The following is a 17,810-nucleotide window of genomic DNA, read 5'->3' as shown; positions in this document are numbered from 1 at the left end:
GCGGGGTCTCGGACTCTTACGTCTCCGAGTGATCAACAGGTTTCCTGGCTTGATAGCCTCGGTCTTCATTGTAGTTGTATGGCATTGCCCTTATAGTAAGATACAACCTCAAGACGTCCTGAAATGAGCCATGGCTGATCACTCCTCCCACGCATACGTTCCAAATTCGGCAATATTCCCCCACCCCTATTGGCTTCGTCTAACAAATAGCAATTCTCCAACCACACTTAGGCACCGGTCGAATACGAATCGTTCAGCAGTAGAAAGAATTGGGCCGAGAGCAGACGAAAGTTAGGCCGAGGTGGCCTCATTGTTGAGCCGGAGGTGAGCCAGCGACTCGTTCAAATATGAGATCGTCCCCTGATAACCTTCATACATGCATTAGTCGTCAAAGGCCAACTCAACGACCTCAACATGTCACTGATAAGCTAAAATCCACAAGATCGAAACGAATCCGCCCCCGCAATGTTTTATTTTGGAGAAACCTACTTACAGAACTCATGAAACCGCGCGTTCTCAATCTTCCTTGAGCGGTTCTTTTCAAATAGTGTGGTACCCGGAGTCCTTTTGTACCACATTTTCAACCAGTGAACAGACACCGTCATCTGGTTTGTGATTGGTTCTAGGTATCAGGAGAAATAGTATTCGAGACTGTCGAAAGCAATATCTACAAGGGCGAACTCGACTGTAGGCATTGGATTTCTTCCAGAATTAGCTACACCAGACTGCCGTAGAGGTTTTGCAAACGCTCAACGCTCTGGAGTCATAAAAGATGAGGAATAAAAGCCATTGGACTCTAATATAACAAAACCCAAAGACTAGTCCCAAAGATACACGTGACTGGGTTCTGCGGCAGCCGCTGTAGCCGCGGGAGGTGGTTCGGTCCGAAAGACCCGGATCCCGGATCGCGGATTCCGGAGACCTGAGGTCGAGGTGTAGGTCCCGATGCGTGAGGATTTCGCCCCCGTTCTAGTTCCCCACCAAGCTCTTAGAGCATCTTAAGTATCTGCCCAACGTCCTGGATCTTGCGCAGAACTACGGATCACATCCGATGGCATCTTATTCGGAGGTAACCATTTTACCGACTGTTTTTCAAAGAGGCTGCAACACACTCGCTACAAAGGGGAGAAAATATTGAGCCAGTCATTTATTAATGCAGCCCTGTTTGAATTCACTATGGGATTGTTGATCACTATGGCTTTCCCGCCCAAATTTCAGCGAGGAACTCCTCTATCTGAGTGAACTGATAGTCGGGAAGGAGCTGGTTGAACTCGTCTGAGATATTCCATGCACCCTTTGCACTGCTCAGTAGAGTACCTATGAGAACAGTCTTCACCAGGTTTTCGGCTTGTTCCTTGCTGACGCTTGGGTGGTGAGTTTCCAAGGTCCATGATGACTTGAGATTCCCAGCTTCGAGATCCTCGAGTTTGACATTCTCGATGGCAAACGGGCGACCTATGCTCTCGTGTTAGCAGATCTATTTTCTGTCATGAGTGGGCTCAGTCATACCTCGAACTTTCTCGCCAATCTCGAGAATCTGTGAGACGGTGACTTTATTGCCGCAAATCCCACCAGTCACGGGCCACTCGCCCTCGTATTCGACTGCTCTGGCAACAACTGCAGCAAGATCGTGGACAGTAGTGAAACTCATGATGCTGTCGTGACCGTCAACTACAATTGCACGCCGGTTCTGGAAGTCAATCATCGTGTTCAGCGGGGTGACGTATTTGGCCGTCTTGTATGGAGATGCCAAATAGTCCAAGAACAGGCCTGGCTGGAACAGAGTATATCCGAGGACCTGAGGAGCGGGTCAGAATAAGTCCAACATCGATGAATATGAGATGAAGCCCTGACCTTTCCATTCTCGTTCACCTTCTTGAGATACTCTCTGATCTCCCCCTTCCCTGTCCACCAAGGCATTCCCGCAGTTCCACCACTTTGAGTTGATTAGAAAGTACCCTTGCACTCTACACCAACGTGAACTCACCTTCCCCATTCGCTCGGTGCAAACCGGGTAACTCCAGCAGTGATGGCGGCGTCGATCAGGTTCTTCTGGGACTTGTTCCCATGATCCTTCATGACCTGGATGAAAGATAAGACGGTGTGAATTCCCTGCAAGGCATCGACTAGATCGCTCTTGTCGTCATAGTTTACAGCACGCCAGGTGACACCAGGCATACTGTCCCCTGTGGAAGGTTTCTATGCTCCATTAGTATCGTGCTTACGGATGTCACAGTCTCGGGTTGCGTCCTCACAATCCTACACAGGATAGTGATATCGTGCTTCTTCGCAGCTAATAAAGCATCGATTATTTCATGGGCAACTTCTGTAAAGAACGGTCAGCATGGGAGTTTACGGGGTCCCGGATTTTGAGTGTCATACCACCCGAGCCACCAGCAACTGCGATTTTGACCATTGTCGTTCGTGTAAGGCTTTCTTTCGTTAAGATGTAGATACTTTTAATGAATTTGTCTCTAAAATCAATCACCGTTATTCTCATGCCATTATATACTCATATGTGACCCTTGATCCATCGAGCCAAGCGATGCTAATGAGGGTCTGCCTATACAGGGTAGGTCGCCTGCCGTTCAGCCAATACGGATCGACTTTCGGGCCCCGAAGTTCCAGGTGGCTCCGCCGCGGACAGGGGAATAGGTACAATTTGGGCGGCGAGGACTAAGATACCCGTTACCAAGGACTTTCGATAAGCCGCCGTTTCCCAAGTCTTTTAGACTAACCAAATGATGGAATTCAGGGGTTTGTTACCACCAGTGTGTCGTCTCAACTGATGGCGAAAGAAGGTTGCACGTGACCTGTTGGCCACCACTCTTCGCGATGGTCAGCACCACCTCCTGAACTGTCAACCCTTTCCAGTGCTATGGGACTGCTGCACGTTGCTTGTGAGTGATTCCCGCGACACCCTTGAATATTTCGGCCAACCAGAACGGCTAGCAAAGATATCCCGTACACAGTCTCAGCGTCGGATACCCCCCATCAGCAATTTTCACTTCTCTTGCACGCAGGCAGTTGGAGCGATGCCTACGTCTCCGACACCCACTACGGCCCCACTTCCGGGTCCCGAAGTCCCGAAGCTCCGATCCTCCTGCAATGGTTGCGGGACTGCAAAGGTCAAATGTGATCGCGGTCAGCCCGAATGCGCTCGTTGTGTTGCACTTAACCTGACTTGCGTCTATGGACGATCTCGCCAATTTGGTAAACCACCGCGGAAGCGCCCTGGTGCCAAACTCGACGAGAGTACTGGCTTATCACAGAAGAAGCGGGCGATATGGACTCCTGGGATTTGCGATAACCCTCCCACTATTGGGTTCGGGCAGTCTCAAAGTATCAACGAACCCGAGCACCTCAATTTCTCGGACATGGTAACCGATATACTGCCAATGCCTTCCGGGATCAGTCCTACGTTGAACATCGATGAGCAGAAACAGCTGGGCCCGGCTCTGTTTATGCCCATGTCCTTTGATGAGTGGCCTCAACTCGACATATTGGGTGCAGGTCTAGATATTCCCTGCATGCCACAAGCTTCCGCTCCAGACATTCGTCTCTCGGCTTCCGCATTAGAACCTGTCGGCACTACTAGGGCGAGGTCCAATAGCCACGAGTCCCACAGCTGCCCTCGGGAGTCATACGAGATCCTGGCGGACTTGATCTGTCCCAGTCCTACTCTCCACGCACCAGTAGCAAACTCGGTTACGGTCTCAACGCAATTCGACCACGTGCTTCATTTCACTAAAACTGCCATCAGCCGCCTTAGCCGGGTTCTAAAATGCCCCTGCGCCAAGTCCGGGCATCGGGCCATGGTTCATGCTTCCATTATTTCCCGCATATTAATATGGTACCAGCAGGCGTCGGGGTGGACTGAAAACAATTCTTGTGGTCCTGGGACTTCAGCATTGGCCGGTTCATCAACCTCTCACAGGTCATCCTCGTCCTCACCCGGGACAGCAGCTGGGACAAGTGCGACGAGTCAGCCGACGTTTCCTCAATCCACCGGCTTTGCTGTCACAGACGTGCCTCTTTCGGTAGGGACATTCAGTATCGAGGACCAGAGTTTGCAGGCCGCCTTCAGAAACCAGCTGGTCTTGAGTGAGCTCAAGAAGGCAGCAACCTTGATTGACCTCTTCGCCTCGCAGGACTCTGGCGAATCGTGTGCTAGTGGTGTGGCTGGTTTGTGCTCGTATCTGGGAGCGTGGCTCAGAAGTGAGCATTCAAAGATAGTCAGAATCTTGAGGTCGAGGCTGAGTGCGCTGAATGAGGATCTTGATTCTTAATCAACGCAACTTTGTGCATGTTTCATACGGTTTGAGTATATATACCTAATAGATCTGTTGCTCTTTACTCGTTGTGATCTTCGCCCAGAACGGAATGCATCTCGAGGCTAGAAATGGGGATGGGCTAAATTGTCGGGATGTTCCCGAGTAACTGACCCATCTGCAATAGACTCGAGTGTATTCGGACCTGCAGGAACCCGGAATTGAAGTCCTAAATGACGATAGAGGATCCGAAGCCCCCCCCCCCCCCCAAAGACTTACACTCTTGCAGTGTGGTAGCGCAGTAGGACGGTGTCTCAGCCCGATATGACCTCCATTCGGAATTTGCCCTGCGAAATTGTTATCCAGTATCACATCTGTACAAACGAACGTATGTTGAGTCGCCTTAGGACCATAAATTCAGAGTTAGCATTAGTGGTGCTCAGTGCCCTCAAAGTTCACGCTGGATATATAGTGGTTTAGGGTTGAATACCCGCTAGATCTCGAGATATACGGATATGAATTGCGCGGCGACCTCGTGTACATTCTCAGGATCCAATAGACCTTCCTGGATATTTATTTCAACCATAAATACGTTTGGAGACACAGCAATAATGAGTTCCCAAAGCCGTTAGTGGTTCGGCTTGCTCCATTCTCGGCACTAGGCTGAAGTGATGCTTTTTGACCACGTTATTATACTATCTCAATCTTACATCATGATCCATTATTCACCACATCTGTGACCTGGGAACTCCAGCTACTGAGCTTTGATGAGGACGACGCACTTTAAGATGAATATGACGAGGCAGAAAATCAATCCCACCAGGAATTAGTTAATGTGGAAACTCGCATGTAGAAAAGAAATTCTGACTGTAAGGAGTGTGATATTAATGGCGTCGGGAAAGACATATCTAAGCATTTTAGAATTTTAGCTCCAATTCATCTCCGCCTATGGTGAAAAAGGGAGAATGGTGGTTTGATTCCAAATAATACTATCGGATAAGCAGCCCATTTATCCGCGCAATGATGGTACTGCAGAAAATGGTACTGCAAAAAATGATACCTGCACATCGAACCCTACCATTGACGTGAATGCCAGGCCAGTACTTGGGCGCGGCAAACACCTACTTAGCACGGCATGTAACCTTGCGGGCGAGCATAGAACGAATCCTGGCAAGGTACGTGGACATTTTATCTCAATGCCATCAACATTCACAATACATCTTAACTTATAAAACTCCGTATCGAGAACCTACCTAATGGTAGACCTACCTCTCCGTATTGACCATCAATCGCATGATTCTAGTCGGTGAAGGGCGATAAAAAAAAGTATTCGTATTTTTTACGCGATCATGTATTAAGGCCTAGGATCATAGGATAATTATTCGGCCGACTGAGCTTCGGAAGAGGCGGAGCGGAGAGAGGGCCTTTTCCGAGGCAGCATCAATGCCACCTCATTTCAGCCACGTCGTCCAATTAGACAGACTCATTAGGAAGGTGAGCGATCCATAAAAAGCCCTCACCGCGCGGCGTCGTACGTACTGCGCAGTAGTCGAGCAACATACCTTGTCAACCCAATTTTACAGTTGCCGAAATCTGCAGATCGTACCCCTTGTACAATGTGCCAGTGTTTAGTGTTTAGTGTTTAGCCTTGAACCATCCCTCAATCCTGGAGTTGTTCCACCAATGAATGGTATTTTGCCGTGCGACTCCCACGCTTCTCCCACGCGATTGTTTGGCTCTTTGCAAGAGAAGAGACGTGACAGGGCAGTCCAATGTCACCATGGCGAGACTTGCGTCATGGCTGGGGAGAGATCGGATGAACTATTAATTTGAGGCTCTACCTAGCCACCCTAGTCACCCTCTTTCTTGAGTGCTACGTGGTAGCATCCAGTGTAAAATAACGTAGCAACGCCGATCTGGGTTGGGTAATGGTATAAAAATGATTGACGGTAGAGCACTGCTGTTGAGCGCATTCATGTTCTGGAATGCACACACTTCACGGTAGTGAAAGTATAAACTCAACTCTATAAGTATGCTTGTATCTAGGCCGCTAATTTGCGGAGAAATGATGTCAGAAGCTTGAACAGCCTAAATTATTCCGAAGCGACTTGGCGTTAGTTCTTTCATTGCGGTTAGCTTTGCTGTGTTTTTTGACACGCCACCTGCTCGCATTTAGCTCTGCTCGTGTAGTAGGTGTCCGTATTAGGCCTGAGGGTATCAATTAGGTTGAGCTCCGGCCAAGAGTAGCTTTTCCGAAGACTGCTTTCTCGTCTCTGAGGCGACTTTGAAGGGGGGTTGGTGATTTGCGCGCATCGAGCACTACTTAAGGCCAACATCGTTGAACAGAGAAGTCGAGAAATTAACCACAGCTCTAATAAAACACCACGTCACCCAGATCGGACACATAACTCCATAGGAAAAGTCGACTGGGGTCAACGCACAGAACTGGCAATCCTCCGGCATGCGTTGGTCCAACTCCTGGATCCCTGCACCCGCCCCCCGAGGTCGAGCTCCACAGAGCTGCCATTCCCCCTGATCCCAGAGTCGGACCGTGTTCTTCCACAACTCGGAGGCATGCGGATGTCCTTGTTTCAGGCCAAATTAGATGTAGTCCTGCAGGTCCTGCAGCTCGCGTTGTTTGCCCTGCCATTTGAGCTCCGGGTGCTATTGAGTTGTTTTTCATACGTGAGGTAGCGTTGCATTTAGGGTGGGCTGATGGTTCCCTCGTGAATTTCCCCTGAAACTCGGAAAAGCCTAAATAAAAGTAGGTAAATAAACTGCCTGGGTGACATTTTGTATTAAACCTCCAGCAGCTGCTCCGTTGTGATTTCACTTCGGACTCAATCATCTTGTTCAACCTGATTCCGATTTCCACAGCCGTCATCATGAAGTCTTCCCTCGTCCTACTAGCCGCCGGCGCATCTGCTACCCCCTTGAGCAGTGCGTCCTACGCGCGGTGGTTGACCGACTCTCAGATCCGTCGCGGTGTTACTCCATCCTTTCATTACAGCCAGGCCACCTTCTACACAGGCCTAGAGAACGTTTACGAACTCACGGGCAACAAGACTGTGTACAACTTTTATCGTGACCAGGTCGACAGGCTGGTGGCTGAAAATGGCTCCATTGCCAGCTACACCTACTCCAAGCACTCGCTTGATAACTACCGACTTGGAAACAACTTGCTCTGGTGGTACGAGGAGACGGGAGAGGAGAAGTTCAAGGTTGCCGCAGACGATATCAAGGTTCTCCTAGATTCGCATCCCCGAACACCAACCGGCGGGCTCTGGCACCGTGACCCTACCTACCCCAATCAGATGTGGCTGGACGGAATCTTCATGGCAGATACATTCTACGCCAAGTATGTCTCGCTTTTCCAGCCGAAGAACGAGTCAGCTTGGGCTGATGTTGCCCTGCAATTCGACAACATCGACAAGTGGACTCGCAAGTCCAACAACTTGTTGGTGCACGGATACGACGAGAGCAAGGTGGCTGTCTGGGCCGACCCCGTCACTGGAGCTGCCCCTCTGGTGTGGGCACGCGCTGATGGTTGGTACTTCATGGCGCTGCTGGAAGTCATCAACCTCTTCCCCAAGAGCCACCCTGCCCGTGCCAGGTTCATCAAGTACTTCAAGGGCCAGGCTCAGGGCCTCAAGAACCACCAGGACGAGACTGGCGGCTGGTGGAACATTATGGACAGGCAGTACGAGGACGTCGATGGCAACTACATCGAGAGCAGTGCCAGTGCCATGTTCACCTTTGGCTTCCTCCAGGGCCTGAACCAGGGAATCCTTGACAAGAAGACCTATGCCAGCACTGCCAAGAAGGCCTACAAGAGCCTTGTGGACAAGTTCGTCTCCTCCAACGATGATGGCACGATCAACTGGGAGGGCACCGTGGAAGTTGGAAGCCTGGGAAGCAACGCCACCTTCACAGTAAGTTTCAAACGGATCACATATGTTTACTCAACAATACTAACATGTAACAGTACTACTCAAGCATTGGCCTTGTGCAGAACGACCTCCGTGGAATCGGTCCCTTCTTGGGGGCTGCTACGGAGTGGGAGTCGCGCAAGTTCTAGATCGCCCATACTAATATTGTGTATTCTCTTCAAGCCGCTCCGGCACTAGATTAATTTCTATTTAGACTACTAACTTTATGAGATCCGCCCAAGTTATGGAATGTATATGAGACCTGGTCGGTATCACCTAACGGAGCATGTATATATACTTTCCAATAAATCGACGTTTGCCAACGCTTGCCCTGTAATTGCACGTACTGGATTGTGATACCTTGTGTGATTAATTACCAAGGCATGTTTGGTATAATTAACGATTGATATGGTAGTTCCAGTCTGAGCCTTGACATTGAAGATTCCGTGGGTGTAAACTACTTGCGATGGCTCTGATAATCAACGTATGACTCATCGCTGTTGTGACAATTCAGCAAGTTTACTACCAAACACAAGGTGCAATCACAATGCAAGCCTGGCTCAATTTTATGTGAGAAGTTGGGCACCCGGTACATTTCATTGAGCCCACACGCACCCTTTTCTACAAAAACAACCAGGTTTTGGGAATTCGGTGAGCGAAAATGAGTCCTCAGTCAACGTCGGGTCGCTTAACCATGATAAATTCGTCTAGTCAGTGGATTAGTTGCGGTTGATATGTCAACGTTGGTCTGAAGTTGGTTTAATAAATATCAAGAGGTTAGGGGGCTCTAGTACAGACATACTCAGAGGGGGGCTGGGAGCTCGACAGAAATACCAACAATAGAATCAATAATACAGACTTCATACCCAGTCCACTCAAAATTCAACGGTTTACTTCGACAGACTAAGGTTTCTAGTCTAACTGGTTACCTCTTGTATTCCGGCCAGCCTTACACACCACAGCCCAACTACCGCACCAACTTCCAATTAAATAAGATATCTGCATATCGCCTTATAGTTCCGACCGACGAGATCACTCATAATTATCCCTATATTAATACCTTCTGCTTTGACCTGTATAATCTGATCCAGGCTGACCCAACCCTTATTCCAAAGCTGCATATTAGAGCTCGAAAGTCCGGATATAGAGATATCGAAGAAATTCAAATCAACCGGCCTAACGACATATATCTAGATCAGTTACTGATCTTTGGCTGCTATTCAATTCAAGAGCTAGCTGGTCTCTTCCTCCTGTATTCATCTCTATCCGTGTTGTCTTTCGGGTCATACAGATATCTGATATCATGTCGATGGACGGTTTTATATCCTTGGTATAGGTCTGGATCAGCTAGCTCTTGAATGGTATAGTAGCCAAAGATCAGTAACTGAGCTATATATATGTCGTTGGGTCGGTCAATGTGGATTTCTTTGATATCTTTGAGCCGGACTTTCAAGTTCCAATTTGCAGCGTTGGAAGTAGGGTTGGGTCAGCCTGGATCATATTCTGCAGGTCAAAGCGGAAGCTGTTGATATAGCGGTTATTCAGGCAGACCTTGCCGGTCTGTATCGTAAGGCGGAACGGCATTTTGACTGGTTAAATGCTAGTGCTATAGTTGGTTGCTTCTTCCGTTTTTTATTGGTCGTGTTGCTTGTGACCGCATTTCGAAGGGCTTCGTGCCTGATATTCGTTTGCGGCAGAAGGTCTTGAGGTTCTGGTCGTAGGCTGTAATAGAGACGGCCAGGCAACCCAGCAGCACTAGGTTGACCGGTCCAGGTTGCTAAGATAGGTCAATTTGGCGTCAGCTTTGTTCCAGTAATGATAGGATGTTCCTATTGAGCTTGAGGAGATGAAGTTGATTTGTTGTGGTTTCTGGTTGCGTATGCAATGGCTGCAGGGTTTGCTGGGTCAGCCGAACCGACCACGGTTCACGGAAAAAGGCATCGTTACTTCTTGATAGGAAAGGTGATGCATGAGGGAGCGAAAGAGTGAGGGCTCGGCTTCTTAGGCCAACTACTTATATATTGATACAGATTTAACTTTCCAAGCTGAAAAGCTTGATATATAGTCATCGTGGAAGCATTGGGTAGGGAATACTTGAATTGTGGAAAACCCAAATTTTTTGGGGACCGTACGCTGGCAACTTGCTCACCTTGAGGGAGCAGGCAGAAGTTAGATTAGTTAGATTAGTTACCTACAGACAGTATGGTAGTTGACTGCAGATACCAGGGATAAAGTCAGAAGGGTTGAATTAAAACTTAAGGTAAAGACCAGTATGCAGCAACCTTGTTGTTCAGTTATCATCTCTTCTGGTGCGGGGTGTAGCACTTACTATTTATCTCTAATGTTTGAAAATACTGTATGGCTTTGAGCCACTGATATTCAGTAGAGCAAAAAGGAAAAAAAGGTCTTCCCTGGCTCCTGTTCGTCCAATGTTTGTTTCTGAATCTTCCTTCTTCCAAATTTCAAACTCCATACATATCCGTCCTTTGCGATACAGATTTAAACACTCTTAATAATTATCAATATTAATACTCCCATCACGGCATATTGTCCAACCATACAACCATTCTCCGGAAAGGCCTAGCGCCGATGTTCCTTTCTCGGAGAGTGTGAAAGACTGCATGTTGGGCCTCCTGCCGCCATCATGCTGTTGCGCGTATCGCGCTACCCTGAACCTGCGCACCCAACAACATACCGTCGGTCCAATGCACACGTTGGAGTATCGGGTAGTTCAATGACTCAATGGCTTCGAATTTGCGATTGAAGCCTCACCAAACTGGTCCCTATCGGGTTTAAACTAAATGGGCAGTGTCGCGAGCATCTTAAACAGCAAACATGATATCATCTTGGCTCAGCAAAGAGTCCTCGATCAGCAGGTTAACTTTTGCTTGGGACACCCAAGTTTCTCTTGTGGTACTACAAACGCTTCGCGTTACACAAACACCAAAGGAAAACGCCACTAATGGTTAAATGTACATCATCTCCAATCCCTCATCGATAGCTATGCAAGAAACCGCATATCCAACTTTCATCACCGGTCGTGTGTGCTCGTGTTCGACCATGCTTCCAACGCCCCTGGCTTGGCCCTTCTCGTGGCCCCGTGTCGTCAAAAACGCAGCTTCGTATTATCGTAACATGTATGATAGATCTGGGAGATCTCGGAGAATGTTCGCGACGGTTTCGTCGTCTTCGGAGTTATCTATTGATGGCGTCTGGGGCTGCGGTGAACCGCGGGAGGTGGTGACAGGAGAGGCATGCTCTGCAGGAAATTCGAGTTCCGGGGCGTCTGAAGGTTTGGATAACAGTGTCAGAGCTTTTCGTGTAGAGAGAGGGAGGTCCTTGATCGGCCGGACTGGGTTGGGGGCACCATCGCGGAAATCCACATTCCCAAAGGCCCATGAACTTGGCCTGCTTTGGTCCTTGAGTGGTGGTGGCCTTACTTTATTGGGAATAAACTCCTCAGACGGGGCTCCGTCTAGGGAGGATCGTGCCAGGCCGGTCCAACTCGTTCTAGATGACTTGGAATGGCTGGCAGGGAGGAATCCTTGGGAAGCCGGAATATCGATGGAAAAGCGGTTCGTGTCGGTCCAACTCGTGGTTGACGACTTGGACTGGCTGTGGGGGATTAGCCCTTGGGAAGGCGGAGCATCAAACGATGAACGAGGAACATCAGTCCAATCTGCTGCCGACATTGTCTGCTTCAACCTGGAGCCAATAAACTCGCCCGATGGCCGAACAATACTTGAAGGTCTGGAAAGATTAACCCCGTTTGTCTCACTCCTAGTCTCCGCAATCGCCGCGAGAGAAGGAAAACCCCCGTTCGAATCCGCTGTTGGCGAAGACACCATCTCACCCCAGTCATCATCCTCGTCATCTTCATCGCTACTCTTCCCGTCCCCAGTTTGACTGCTGCCAGCTGACTTGGCCGTGGTAGGAGGCTGTGCTAGAGCTGATGTTGGTGACGGGATGGGTTGGATAGTTGAGTTTGGCTTAGCGATAGGCTGTATCACTGGTACCACCGGTGACGGAGAAGTCTTCACCGTCGGGCTTTGTTCAGTGTTTGGAGACACATGCGACTCGGGAGCAGGAATGGCAACCGTCAGCGGTGCTACTGGGCCGTTGCTCCACCCGAACGCAGGCGTCGTGGGCGAGGCGATGGTGGCCTTTGAATTGGTTGACGTATGCCTAGAATGGCTCTTCCGACTGAACAACTCCGAAATTGAGAATTCCGCGGGTGGTGCAGACGAGTCCCAGTTGAAGATCTTGCCAGACGTAGCGCTCCCCATTCGACGACCAAGCACAACCCGTCCAGCAATCGAGTCTTCTTCCATCCACCGTCGCACAATCACAATGCCCTCGCCCCGCAGCGTTGATGTGCCCCAATTGATGCGCACGTAGTTCTCGTCGTCACCCAGATTGTGTTTCCGGAGCGAGCCAGGGCGGGAAATGCGGTACCAGGTCTTGCGCTCCTCAATTGAGGCAAAGGTGTCGTCAATGATGACGTCCGGCACGGGTTCTGGCGGGGGGAATGACGTGTCCACGAATGAGAAGAGGTCGTCTAATTTGGTCATGTCGATTGCGTAAGGTGTGCTTGGTGGTTTCAGCCGTGTGTGTGTTGGTCGTTGGGGCATCTCATCAAGTGTTGTTTCAGGGAGACCAAGTTCGCTTTGAGCCTCCTTATGTTCTCTCTCGCTCTTTAGCTCTTGAGAGCTCGTTGCGACCTCCAACGCTGATTTGGGTTGAGCCAGCTCGACCACAGGCAGTAACTCTTCTGGCTCTTCCACAGCCAGTGGCACGTCCACAGGTGCGGTGTCTTCCACATGCAGCCTATCCTCCGTAACTAGGGGTTCTTTAAAAGGCGGTAGATCGTCCACAGGGACTGACGGCAGTGTCTCCTTCACGTCCAATTCTTGTTCGAAAGCCTTCGGCGGGTCCACAACCGGCCCAAGATCGAGTGACTCGGGTTCCCGTTCTGTGGGCTCCACCACTAGCCCCTCGACCAGCGAGGCAGTGCTTGGTGTCTTCCTCAAAGAAGGATCGATGGGAGATGCGCTGTGACTTCGCTTCGCTATCCCATCGTACATCTCCACGAGACTTTGAACCTTCAAGGACGGTTGCCGTGAGGTCTTTGCCTGGGTATCGATTCGAATTGCCGGCCCAGGCGGAAGGTCTGGTGAACTCGGACGCGGTTCTTCCTCGGTGGCGGGCGCATTGAAGCTCTCAATGGAAGCCTTTGGGCGAGGCTTTGGCGCCATATCCTCCACACTCTCCTTGGGGTCGTTGAAGATCGATTTCGGGGCCAGATATCTGTCACGCGACACCTCTCGACGCACCCCCTCAACAAGACTGATGGCCGAGTCGCCATTCTTCTCGTCCTTCCTCATCCGAGCCGTCTCCAGCATGGCCAACTGCCCCCAGGCATCGGGCGAAGGCGACGGCAGTCTCGACGCCGGGCCGCTGCCGCTGCCGCCAGCATCCTGGGGCCGCAGCCCCGGACTCCTCCCCCACCGCGGGCTGTCCTTGTCCCTGGCGGTTTCGTTCCAGCCGCCCCAGGCATCGTCGTCGTCCCACGGCGTGCGGGCCGGCGAGACGCGCTGCGGGCTGTGTTCGGCCGAGGCCGAGAAGTGCGCGCTGGGCGGCGGCGCTGGGAAGTCTATCTTCGGGGGTGCGTGGTCGGCCGCGGTCCAAGGGGAGCCCCAGGGATCGTCCATGCTAGGCGAGCGCACATGTCGCGCAGCCAGGGACGCGGGAAGAGCAGGAACAGAGCGCGCGAGGGTGAAGTTATCGCAGTCGAATTATCATTGCGGGTGGGTTCGGCGGGCTGGGTGAGGTATCACGGAAGCTGGTGGCGCGGAATGCAGGACGGGACTGCGTAAGGGCTGACGCAACAGGTACGCACAGTCGGAAGCCGAGGAAGGCGTACGATTGGCAATGGCTCGACGCCGTGAATGTCGTGCAATGTGGCAGGTTTTTCCGTCGAGGTTCGCGCTGAATTGTTTTGGTTTTGTCGGAATGACGACGCAATGCTCGAGAATGGGGTTGGCAAGCGTCGAGGCGTCAGGGGGCGCGTTCCCGGCATCAAAATTGGGCCCGCTCCGTCCATCCCGGCCGAGTTAGACCCAGCACCGATGACATGGCACTCCACTCAGAAACTGCAACGGATATGCACATGCCATTTAGCGCATTGGATTGGGTAGTCAATCCCAGGCCAGATGCGAAGATCAAATCAGAGACACGTCATGGCAGTCATCGCATTCATCATGATAACAAATTGCAATGTCTTGGCCTGCCTATACTCTATTGCAGTACGGCCCCGAGTTGTATTTATATCTATTGCGTGCCAAGATACCCATGACATCTGTCGACAGCAATCTAGATGTACATGTCCGCAAGCATTCCCTTGCGTCCCTCCCAGTTCCATTCAGTTCCGTTAATAAAACAACCCGTTCAAATCAAGACCCCGACACTCCGGCGCTAAACAGCAGTTAATCCCTAGTGGTTCCATTCCGTCCGTCCCATATCGTTGCTTCATCAAGATGAAGTAATCCCGTGCCCAGGCTTCAGCACCCATGTCTTCTGTCGACCTTTTCCTTGCCTCTCCGCTACGTGCACCAGCGTGTTCTTCACCTCGGTTCTCGAGGCGTTGGTTCGGAACTGCTGAAAGATGACATCCTCGATCCCGACCTTGGATAGTTCCGAGTTACGGAGGATAGCTCTCTTCACGTCATCCATGAGCTCATTCTTCACCAGCTTTGGTGCATCAGCTGCCGCAGTTCCGCCAGCCAAAGCTGCGAATGCATTGGTTGGTGCAGAAGGAGGTGGCATCTTGGTCGTCGACTCCCCGGACTTGCCAACTTTCGCCGTCTTAGTCTTTGGCTCAGGTTCCCAGTATTCGGTCGAGAACGGATCAATGCCCCAACTTTGTTCAAGTCCATCTAAATAACGAGTCAGTGGTTATTCTTGTCCGTGGTTTATGATGTACTCACCATGCATAAACTCCATCCTGTGGTCGTAGACAGTTTGGTTCAGGGCTACACTTTCCCCATTTTCAAAACATATGCCTGTACTCTCTGGCTCCAATGCGTTGGCGAAAATGCGTCGAGATAAACCGGCATCTTCCGAGTCGTCCAAGAATTCCTCCATGTCGTCCTCGTCGTCCAGCTCCTCTTCATCATCGTCCATATCCAGATCCTCGCCTTCTTCCTCCTGCCACTCAGCCTCCGAATCATAATCGTAGTCGAGTGGCAAGCGTCGACCTGTGGGCTTACGGGCCAACTGGCTCATATTTCCCTGCCCAAGAGCGAATGGTTTGAAAGTCATTGTACCGTAGTATGGTGGCCGGACATCCTGAGAGAATGCAATGACCTTCATGGGAACTTTAACAAGCTTCTGGCGGGCCTCCTTCATAATCTTGTTGGCGTGATCGGGATCCGAATTGTCCGACTTCTCTGTCTCCTTGTAAACCTGCTCCATGATGTGCCTAACTGGATGATGAAGCTTGCCTCGTCTCGGGGGCTTGCCAGGCAACGCAAACAGGGTTACGGCGTCGAAAGAAATGCTAGTAACCTGCGCACTCCGTTGACCACTAATGCATTCATCCAAAATTTTCGACTTGGCCTCCCGCGTCTCGTCATCCATTTGCGGACCCAATGGAGCCACCTTGGTGTGTGTCTTGACGAAAAAAGGCTTGAACAGCTTCTCATACTCAGTCTGGGACGCTTTGCGGGCTGATTTAACGGGGCTGGCGTCGTTCTTGGAGTCATCCTGACTGGAAGTACTGTCCAGCTTCTTTGGAGTACTGGGGAGTTTGAAGAAGTTGCCCAGTGTACGCTGGCTCCGAGCTTTCTTGTCCTTCTCATCCTGCAGTCTTTTCTGCTCTTCTTCCTTCTTGCGTTTCTTATCATCGCGCTCTTTGGCCTTGGCTGCTTTCTCCTCGTCTGCTTTGGCTTTCTCGGCGGCCTTCTCCTTCGTTCTAGCAGCCTTCTCCTCCTCCGCCTTAGCCTTTTCTGCTGCCTTGGCAGCCTTCTCTGCGGCCTTTGCCTCCTTCTCTGCGGCTTTTGCCTCTTCACGCTCCTTCTTCTGTTCGGCTTGCTCCTTGTCGCGTGCTGACTTTTCCGCAGCAGTGAGGCGCTTTCGCTTCGCAGGGGGGTTGGCTGTCGATTTTGATTGAGTGCTGGAGCACGCGATGACGTTCGATTTCAGAAGGGACACAGCAGAAGACAGTGCTGCAGAATTCGTTGTTGGGGTCTGGGGAGATGGTGACTCTCGGGCAGGAGTGCTGCTCCCGGCTTCCGTCAGGTCGGGCGATCCTTGGGGGGAGGGCTGGTCGCCAGCTTCGGTAATGCGAGGCAAAACTATCAAGTCAGCAATTTTCCATTGTCAAGGGCAAGAAGAGGCTCACAGGAGTCAATGGTGACCTGTGCTTTTCCCTTCACGGATGCTTTGGTATCTTCGACACCCTCCACCTTGACAACGTCGTCGGTGAACTCCTCGTGGCTTCGCTTCCGGCCCATAGCTTCCGACTCCTGGATGTTGGGGGACATTTCGATCAGCGGCATCTGGATCGGCATGAGCTTGCGAGCTCTCGATAATGCGATCTGGAAGGCAGTTCTGGTGGATGTGAAGGCGATCTCACGGTCGGCGGTTAGGTGGAGGTCGGTATCAGGGCAGTGTGTAGAACAAAGAATAGGCAACGTAAGGATTAAATTAAGAACAATAGGTTCAAACAAGGGTCTCAGGCAAGCCCTTTGCAGAACAATTGACGGTCTCACACCTTCACGAGACCTCGGGTGACATGTCAGAGCAGGATGTTGAAAGGAAGCATTGACCTCGGAGGTCAGGAAGACGCGGTCGCGTTAATCTGGCGCCACAGGGGCAGGCGATTTACGCGTTACTGCCTGACACGACACACGCCACACTTTACGGCTAATTGCCGGCGGGGGACTGTGGCTCAGCGATCCAATCCAGGCACCCCTCCCCTCGGCTACGCGCTTGCGGCTAAACCAAACCAAACATCTTGGCGCCATGGGGGATCCGCGATGCCATTACGGAGTACTGATGGTCAAAATGGAGATCGGCAGATGACGTTTTACGGGCTAGAGATGGACAACAAAGCCTGTCCGGGAACGGAAACGACTGGATCTTTTTCCTCAGCTGGGCCACATGGTACGACTAGGCGCCCGCAACGTCACTGCGACGATCAGTGTTGCGGAGAGGGAACTCGGGACTCTGTGGATACGAGAGGGAGCCGACGATCTCTTCACTTCAGCTGCCCCACGCACGAGGTGAGAGGCCTCTTCGGAATTTCACACCATTGAGTCGTTTGGTTGTTACTTGAATGTCAAGCGAATGTATTCTCATTAACCATGCGGTTGTTTTGACTCCTGCTGTATAGGTATCTTTGGAACATCAAGCCTTTCCGTCAACGCTTGGGGACCCTGTTCCAACTACACACATAGCCCCTCCATATAACTATTAGGTACACAGTAGCGAGAGGATTCAAAATAAATCATCGGGGTATCAGGACCCAGGAAAAACGACGGTAGATTTTTTAGAGGAAGCAAAAAAAGCAAGCCAATGCTAACGCCGACCGATGCAAAGGGCCTTATCG

The 17,810-nt window shown here is 50.9% G+C and overlaps 5 protein-coding genes across 5 annotated transcripts; 2 read left to right on the top strand and 3 right to left on the bottom strand.

Moving 5' to 3' along the window:
- Positions 1–1,136: 1,136 nt before the first annotated feature.
- BGZ61DRAFT_585491 (uncharacterized protein) lies at positions 1,137–2,494 on the bottom strand. The gene is made up of 6 exons (XM_046256406.1): positions 2,383–2,494; positions 2,256–2,326; positions 1,988–2,199; positions 1,855–1,936; positions 1,510–1,798; positions 1,137–1,455 (listed from the first exon to the last, which is right to left on the bottom strand). Exons 1-6 carry the CDS (start codon positions 2,414–2,416, stop codon positions 1,193–1,195), a joined length of 951 nt encoding a protein of 316 aa, XP_046108497.1. The 5' UTR covers positions 2,417–2,494; the 3' UTR covers positions 1,137–1,192.
- A 227-nt stretch (positions 2,495–2,721) lies between these two features.
- Positions 2,722–4,346, top strand: BGZ61DRAFT_445108 (uncharacterized protein). Its single transcript, XM_046245037.1, has one exon. The coding sequence runs from the start codon at positions 3,036–3,038 to the stop codon at positions 4,287–4,289; it is 1,254 nt and encodes a 417-aa protein (XP_046108496.1). The 5' UTR covers positions 2,722–3,035; the 3' UTR covers positions 4,290–4,346.
- Positions 4,347–7,045: 2,699 nt separating this feature from the next.
- BGZ61DRAFT_445106 (glycosyl hydrolase) lies at positions 7,046–8,523 on the top strand. The gene is made up of 2 exons (XM_046245036.1): positions 7,046–8,203; positions 8,257–8,523. The coding sequence occupies exons 1-2, from the start codon at positions 7,157–7,159 to the stop codon at positions 8,347–8,349; spliced, it is 1,140 nt and encodes a 379-aa protein (XP_046108495.1). The 5' UTR covers positions 7,046–7,156; the 3' UTR covers positions 8,350–8,523.
- Positions 8,524–10,833: 2,310 nt separating this feature from the next.
- Positions 10,834–13,769, bottom strand: BGZ61DRAFT_445105 (uncharacterized protein). Its single transcript, XM_046245035.1, has one exon. It carries the CDS (start codon positions 13,600–13,602, stop codon positions 11,326–11,328), a length of 2,277 nt encoding a protein of 758 aa, XP_046108494.1. The 5' UTR covers positions 13,603–13,769; the 3' UTR covers positions 10,834–11,325.
- Positions 13,770–14,731: 962 nt separating this feature from the next.
- On the bottom strand, positions 14,732–16,743 carry BGZ61DRAFT_528959 (chromatin assembly factor 1 subunit A-domain-containing protein; the record flags this gene model as incomplete). Its single annotated transcript, XM_046253337.1, has 3 exons — positions 14,732–15,135; positions 15,187–16,554; positions 16,602–16,743. 3 exons carry the CDS (start codon positions 16,741–16,743, stop codon positions 14,732–14,734), a joined length of 1,914 nt encoding a protein of 637 aa, XP_046108493.1.
- Positions 16,744–17,810: the final 1,067 nt, after the last annotated feature.

The sequence above is a fragment of the Ilyonectria robusta genome, assembly GCF_021365365.1.
Source record: "Ilyonectria robusta strain PMI_751 chromosome Unknown BGZ61scaffold_4, whole genome shotgun sequence".
Taxonomy (NCBI): domain Eukaryota; kingdom Fungi; phylum Ascomycota; class Sordariomycetes; order Hypocreales; family Nectriaceae; genus Ilyonectria; species Ilyonectria robusta.
The sequence above is the reverse complement of the archived record's forward strand: the minus strand, read 5'-3'. Positions and strand labels throughout refer to the sequence as shown.

What these genes read in the sequence shown, in the direction of transcription:
- BGZ61DRAFT_585491 (XM_046256406.1), bottom strand. Translation starts at nt 2,416, where the DNA reads ATGGTCAAAATCGCAGTTGCTGGTGGCTCGGGTG. An exon ending in TCACTATCCTGTGTAGGATT is followed by an intron (nt 2,200 to 2,255) that starts GTGAGGACGCAA and finishes AATGGAGCATAG; the next exon opens with AAACCTTCCACAGGGGACAG. An exon ending in AGGTGAACGAGAATGGAAAG is followed by an intron (nt 1,799 to 1,854) that starts GTCAGGGCTTCA and finishes CCCGCTCCTCAG; the next exon opens with GTCCTCGGATATACTCTGTT.
- BGZ61DRAFT_445108 (XM_046245037.1), top strand. Translation starts at nt 3,036, where the DNA reads ATGCCTACGTCTCCGACACCCACTACGGCCCCACTTCCGGGTCCCGAA.
- BGZ61DRAFT_445106 (XM_046245036.1), top strand. Translation starts at nt 7,157, where the DNA reads ATGAAGTCTTCCCTCGTCCTACTAGCCGCCGGCGCATCTGCTACCCCC. An exon ending in GAAGCAACGCCACCTTCACA is followed by an intron (nt 8,204 to 8,256) that starts GTAAGTTTCAAA and finishes AACATGTAACAG; the next exon opens with TACTACTCAAGCATTGGCCT.
- BGZ61DRAFT_445105 (XM_046245035.1), bottom strand. Translation starts at nt 13,602, where the DNA reads ATGCTGGAGACGGCTCGGATGAGGAAGGACGAGAAGAATGGCGACTCG.